Below are 6,906 nucleotides of genomic sequence, written 5' to 3'. Positions count from 1 at the left end.
TGCATTGTCTCACTTCTCTGATTAAATTTATACTTTGGAACTTGGGGACAGCCTAGGAGGCTAAAGCTCTTCTACAAACGAGAGGCAGGCAGAAGACATGGTGGGTGAGTGGGTGGGGGAGGGTGTGTTCCAGGAAGGGTCCTACTCAGTTACAATGGAATAACACTTACCAATAAAAATGCAGTACTGTTATACCCAACAACAGGAAGAATCTCAAACACACTATGCACAGTGCAAGTACTCTAACTCAAGAGAACACATGTTTTATGATTCCACCTATATGAAACTTAAAAAAAAAGACCATTATGACCTATAGTGAGAGAAAACAAATTTGGAGTTGCCTGGGGAAACGGATGGGAGAATTAACTGTAAAGAGGAACAAAAGAATTTGGGGTTGAAGGAATGTTCTTTATCTTGATTCTGAAGGCGATTACATAGGTGTATAAATGTGACTACACTCGTGGAAGGCTACAATTTAAATGGGTGCATTTTACTGTTTATAAATTGTACGTCAATGAAATCGGTTTTTATTTTAAATACCACGAACATATATTTCACATACTACCGTCATTTACCAAAAGCTGAAAAACTAACGAGTACTTAATAGGCTTACAAAATTAGGTTATCTATTGAACCCTCAAAATATGGCAATAAAGGAGAACAGAGCATTCAAATACGCGCAAAACACTCAATAGAACGTTGGGTTTTAGGAAACCTGTGCTTTGTCAAAAAGGCTTCCCAGGTCTAGGTGCCCAAGGCGGGGGAAATTGGAAGTGGGCGCCAAAACCGGAAGTGTGGCAGGAAACAGGATGCAGAAGCTAGGGACGCGCTTGACTCTCCAAGTTCGGCCCTGAACCCGGAAGTGTGGCCCACGTCCAGATACAATTACGCATGCGCACAGCCTAGATCGGCCAATCAAAACGAAGGAAGGCGGGCGTTCGGGTGAAAATAGGGAAGTGTGGCCTTTTTACGTTCCGGACGTCAGCCGGGCGCCATGGAGGCCTACGAGCAGGTCCAGAAGGCGCCCCTGAAGCTGAAAGGCGTGGCAGAGCTCGGAGTGACTAAGCGGTGAGTCCCGAGAGGTTGTCCCTTTGAGCCTCTTCCTGAGACCCCGGAGCGTTGCCCTCTGACCCGCCGTTACCCCGTCTCCCCTCCCAGGAAGAAGAAAAAGAAGGACAAAGACAAGGCGAAACTGCTGGAAGCAATGGGAACAAGCAAAAAGAACGAGGAGGAGAAGCGGCGCGGCCTGGACAAACGGACACCGGCCCAGGCGGCCTTCGAGAAGATGCAGGAAAAGCGGGTAAGGCGGGTGGGAAGCCTAGGGATGTCCCGCATCGCTGGCCTGGGTCTCCTGGGGTGGATTCAGAGGCAGGATCCGGAAACCCGTAACCGGGATCTACCCCAGAACGCTCCGGGGAGGGCAAGCGGTCAGTGAGGACCTTAATTCCGGGGAGAAGATGCTGCGTGAGTAAGAGAGGAAGAGTCCACGGTGGGGGAGCTCCGAGGACAAGAAGGTTTTCTGGCCGGCTAGGACCGCAGAGGGGAGAGCCAGAGACCCGGCTTTGGATTCCAGCGCTGTCACTCGTTTGCCCCGTAACACTGGGTCAGTGACTCACCTCTTGATGCCTCAGTTTCCACATATGTAGGGGTCAGGATCATGCTTTCTCCTAAGAGGAATGGGAACTTTGGATGAGGTAACGCGGGCAAATGGCACTCAGTCTGGCATAAAGTCAGTGCTCAATGGATGTTAGCTGTTGCCATTAAATGGGCATACTCACTGCAGTAGGTCACCACGAAGTGTTCCCATGACGACTTCGGCAGCTTCAAATACGTTGTATTTTCAGGCTCTGAAAAATGATTTCTCTTAATATTAAATACTTAATAAATTTGGGTGGCGAAGGATAGGAGAGGTCAGCGTAGGATGGATACGTTCAGCCCATTATGTTTGGGGGGAATTATCAGTCTAGGTCAGTGGTTCTCAACTGGGGGCCATTTTGTCCCCCACCTCCACCCCCAAGAAGACATTTGGCAATGTTTAGAGACATTTTTGTTTGTTACCACTTGGGTGGGGCGGGGCTGGGCAGGGATGCTGGTCAACATCCGGAAGTGCTTGAGACAGTGTCCCCCAGAGCAAGGATTGATCTGGCCCAAAATGTCAATAGTACCCAGGCTGAGAAACACTAACGGTGGTCTTGGTGATTTGGTCCAGTAACATCAGGAAAAAGTTAACTCATTACTCCCAGGCCTAATTGAGTCATAGAAGAGAAAAAGGAGAGAGAGAGAGAGAGACTCACCGGCTTTGACACGACAGACCTGCGTCCCATTCTGTCTCTACCACTGTTGGTGGTGTCTAGACAAGTTGGCTCACCTCCCACACCTTAATTTCTTCATCTGTAAAGTGGGACTCAAGTTCCAACCTCATAGGTGGTGAGGATTTAACAAGTGAATGCACTTAAGCCCGTTCCTTAAGGTTATCGTCAGAGGCAGGACTGGGATTTTACTGCTGGAGTTGGGGTGCAGAGGGGGAGAGGCTCATGCAACCATCAGAGTGACTAATAATGGCCCCTCAGAGTAGGGCAGTAATAGTGGAGGTGATGGAAGGTATCAGGTTTGGGATAGGTTTTGAAGGAAGAACAGCCAGATTAGCTGATGGGTTGGGTGTGGGCTGGGAAAGGGGAATCAAGGATGACCAAGATTTTTGGTGGGAGAAGCTGGCTGAATGAAGGTGCTGTTTTACTGAAATAGGAAGGACTGTAAGTAAAGCAGGTTTCTAAAGTGGGGGGATCAAGATCTTCGTTTTAGAAGTTAAATTTGAGGTGCCTGTTAGAAACCCAAGTGGAGAGTTCTCATGGACAGTTTGATACCTGAATCTGCAGTTTAGAGGAAAGGTCTGGGCCCAGATAAACATTTGGGAATTGCTCTGGGGACTGCATGAGATCCTTTGAGGAAGGATAGTGACAGAGGAGGTCTAGGATCTGACCCCTGGTGATCAGAGGGTGGCAGAAAAGAAATTGCAAAGGAGCACAGGACGGAGGGATACCAGGAGAGAGTGTGTCCTTAGGAGCCAAGTGGAGAAAGTGTTTCAAGAAGGAAGACGTGATCAACTGTGTCATATGCTGGCAGGAGGTCTAGGCGGGTGAGCACTCAGAGCCCTTAGCTGGCATTTGGTATGAGAAGGAGGAAAGGCTGATTAGAGTGGATCCAAGTGGGGGCAGGGAAAGGCAGAGATGGAGACAAGGATTAGAAATAAGTCTTGGGAGATTTGCTGTCAAAGGGAATGGAGAAATGGGCCTCTAGGTGGAGGGTAGAAGGTCAAGGTGAAGTTTTCGTTGTTGGCAATGAATACCAGAAATACTCCCGAGGGTTTTGTTTGACCCAGCAGAGGGAGGGAGGGGGGCAGGAAGAGAGAGAGAGAAAGAGAGGGGAAGAGAGGGAGGTGCATGAGGTGGATGAGAGAGAAGGGAGCAGGTGTGGACAAAGCGAGGTACAGTTGGGAAATGCAGATTCCCTTGTGGAAGAGTGTTGGATTGAGCACAGTGGGCTTTATAGGCTGGACAGCTCCTGGAAGGAAGGCTCCAGCCTGGTGGAAGGGATCAGAGCTTGGCATTTCCAGCCCCATCACCCACTGTGCACTCTGGTCCTCATTTTCTCTTGTCTGTGAAGTGGGGTTTGCAACAGCACCCATGACACCCTCTGAATTTGGTGCGTGGAGTGAGAAGAGGGAGGGCGGAGCCCCCTAAAGTGCCTGGCATTGGTGACAGCTGGTCAAGTCAGTGTGGCCTCTTGTGAGGAGACACTGGCTTCACCTGGGCTCACAGCAGCAGGAAGGGGCAGGGATGGACAAGGCAGATACTTCAGAGGGAGAGGGAGTGTCAGCCAGGTGGGAGCTGACTGGACACAGAGGGAGATGAAGAGGCAGCAAAGGAGAAGAGGAGGGAAAGGGAGGAGCAGCCAGGGGGCAGTCTACAGTATATCTCATGCTTTTGTGGGTTGCCTGGGCTTAGCTGGGTGGTTCTTCTGCTGGCCTCCCTTGGAACCTGGTGCAACCAGATGGCAGCTGGGGCTGGAGGCCCATCTGGGCTGGAAATCCAAGATGGCTTCACCATCACATGTCTGGTGCCTCATTGCTCCTCCATGGCCTCCCTCCCCACATGTCATCTCATTCTCCAGGTCCTTTCTTTGCAGCAAGGTCATCAGACTTCCCGAATGGTGGCTAGCTTCCAAGAACACAAGGCAAAACCTGCTAGGTCTCCTTACAGCTTCAGCCCAGCACTGGCACTGCATTCTGTTAAGTAAACCGTGTCACAGGACCAACCCAGAGTCAGTGCGACAGAGGACTGCACCAGGGCACCAGTACCAGGCAGCTCGGTTCATGGGGGGGGGGGGGGTCCACCAAAGTGAGTCGGCCACAGTCACCCAGCTAGTAAGTGTAGGGCCAGGTGCGGCCCCAGCTCTGTCTGGCTCTGCATCCCATGCTCTTAACTCATACCAGGTATAATTGGTGTTAAGCATGAGGAGTTGGGTAGGTCGTGGTGGTACAGGATGCATGTTCCAGAATCATTCTTGTCAAGGCGATCTGGATCTCATAACCCTCTTGGCTCTGTGTACTGTCACTCAAGCACCTACTCTGTGTCAGGCTCTTTACCTTGCTCATTTATCATCCTTCCTCACACCCCTTCTGAGGCTTTCTTTTTCTGCAAACTGGGAATGCAGTCAGTTGCCCAAGGATGCAGGAAGCACATGTACAGCTCCCAGCAGAGTCTCCTTAAGTCTCCTTAAGTGGCTAGGACGTTTCCTGCCACTCAGACCAAAGGGCAGCTGATGTGAGTTCCCACTGGGGTGTGTTATGGTCAGGCATCCCTGCTGGACCCACCTGAGTGGAGTTGAGGGAGGGGCGAGGTGTTCACCCTGAGACCTCCAGCCATTCTAAGTGTGAGAGCCAGGCTGGCTGGGGGCTCTCATCTTCCATCACGTGGTGGCCTGGGCTGCATCAGGCATGTGACTCACCTCCATTTCTCTCCTCTCTTCAGCAAATGGAAAGGATCCTGAAGAAAGCATCCAAAACCCACAAGCAGAGAGTAGAGGTAAGTCACGTGCTGGTGGGGGAGACTGAGCCATGTAGGGACCAGGCTGGGCCCAGAGGCTAGGAGCCTGGTAGAGGAGCCATTGGAGTGTTGGCGGGGAGGGGCTTTACCCAACCTCCCCAGGGTCATATAAGGGCAAGGCCAGGGTTCAGGCATCTATAATGCCTGGCAGGGTGGCTTTGAGAGGAAGGGGCTCACTGAGGAGAGACAGGATGTGGAGAAGTGGGAGTGGGCAGTGCTGCGTATCCCTAGTGCCTTGCTTGGGTCTGTGTTGACATGGGCTTTCTCCTCGGCTTTCCCAGGACTTCAACAGACACCTGGACACACTCACGGAGCACTATGACATTCCCAAAGTCAGCTGGACAAAGTAGCCTCCCTTCCTGGGGTATGGAGTGGCATCAAGGAGAAGCAGAAGGCAAAGTTGGGATTATATTTGGTGCCTTTGGTATTTTCTAGAAACATTCTTTTACACACATCCTTGCATCATCTGCTGAGACAGTGCTTTTCAAAGCTGTATGTCCTCATTCTGGAACTTGATTAAAATAAGACTGTCCTTTTACTCTATTTTGATTTCTCAGTAGCACATAGAAGAGAAACATTTTTAGTTTGGAAAGTGTATCCAGAGATTAAGGTTATTTCTGTGTAAGTGCCATGGAAGAGTGGTTTTACCCCCGAGTTGTATCTGACTCTTTGACAGCCAGCCAGCTGGCTTTGCCTGGATGAAACCGACTCCAGAGGACAAGGAGCTAATGCCAGCCTAGCCTGCAGCACGTAGACCCCTGTAGGGCCCTGCACAGGCTGCCCTTCCAAGCTCCGTCTAGTTTGGGGCTTATGCTCTCCCATCCAGGGCTTGGGGAAGCCACTTGCAGCTTCACGGTCTTCAGACTGCCCCCTCAGCCTCCTGGCCAGTGAGACAACACAGCCTGGGAAACAGAACAACCACCTAAGGCAAGGATGGAACGTACACCTTGTCCCTTTCTAAACCTGTGGCCAGCATGTAGCCTCTTCTCCCAATATCCCCATTCCAGACATGTCTAGTGGGTGTTGCCATGGCAGGCATTGCCTGTCAAGCACAGCATTCTTTGTAATGGAACCCAGACACAGCCTGCCATCTTACCTTCAACCCTGGGCTCCAAGCAGCCCCCCGTATTTATTCAGAGTTGGCACATAACATGTTTGGCGTTACTGGCCTAAGGACACCTCGAGGGTGATGGGACCGAGGCAGACCCCCAGCACAGACAGACGTGGGTGTAGTCGAAAGGAAGGACTCAGGTTCCCGTGCTGGAGAGCCAGGATCTTTGAGGGCCTCTGTATACCCACCAGATAAGGATCAGATTGCATATGCTGTTGGGAAAAAATGTGTTGACATAGATGCTGAGAGAATAAGAAAGGCAGAAAACAAAACCATGTGTTGGGTTTGGGACTGTCATATGTGAAATGAAGAATAAAACAAAAAAAAAGTTATTAACTATGAGTCTGAGTATCATAATTACAGGCTGTTTGACTACCACTAGAAACACTGCCTTTAGGATTATCACACACAAAGAATGTGCGTACCACAAAACAACTATTCTCCCTCAATTTGGAGAAAATTAGATGGCATGTGTTTCCACCTGGGGTTTGCACCCACCTAAAGGAGGTGACATATTCTCTCGTTAGCATGGCTCCTTGCGGTGGATTCCCCCACTGACCGGTAGAAAGGCACTTTCAGGCCTTTGCCATCCATGAGTCAGCAGTTGGGGTCTGTGAGCACGATGCGGTGGCACTGTGAAAAGCCTGCTTCAGTAGTGAGGAAGACAGCTATTCCAATTCTCCCTGCCCA

The 6,906-nt window shown here is 50.6% G+C and overlaps 1 protein-coding gene across 1 annotated transcript; it reads left to right on the top strand.

Moving 5' to 3' along the window:
• The first annotated feature begins 960 nt into the window (after positions 1-960).
• Positions 961-6,552, top strand: FAM32A (family with sequence similarity 32 member A). Its single transcript, XM_061188690.1, has 4 exons — positions 961-1,068; positions 1,159-1,300; positions 5,031-5,084; positions 5,387-6,552. The coding sequence occupies exons 1-4, from the start codon at positions 995-997 to the stop codon at positions 5,453-5,455; spliced, it is 339 nt and encodes a 112-aa protein (XP_061044673.1). The 5' UTR covers positions 961-994; the 3' UTR covers positions 5,456-6,552.
• The last annotated feature ends 354 nt before the right edge of the window (positions 6,553-6,906 follow it).

Source organism: Eubalaena glacialis, chromosome 4, assembly GCF_028564815.1.
Source record: "Eubalaena glacialis isolate mEubGla1 chromosome 4, mEubGla1.1.hap2.+ XY, whole genome shotgun sequence".
In the NCBI taxonomy this organism is placed as follows: domain Eukaryota; kingdom Metazoa; phylum Chordata; class Mammalia; order Artiodactyla; family Balaenidae; genus Eubalaena; species Eubalaena glacialis.
Note: the sequence above shows the minus strand (reverse complement) of the source record. Positions and strands in the feature narration are given on the sequence as shown.

Excerpts from the sequence above, each read along its gene's own strand:
- FAM32A (XM_061188690.1), top strand. The coding sequence starts at position 995 with ATGGAGGCCTACGAGCAGGTCCAGAAGGCGCCCCTGAAGCTGAAAGGC. Across the intron at positions 1,069-1,158 it reads GAGCTCGGAGTGACTAAGCG|GAAGAAGAAAAAGAAGGACA; the intron begins GTGAGTCCCGAG and ends CTCCCCTCCCAG. Across the intron at positions 1,301-5,030 it reads AGAAGATGCAGGAAAAGCGG|CAAATGGAAAGGATCCTGAA; the intron begins GTAAGGCGGGTG and ends TCCTCTCTTCAG.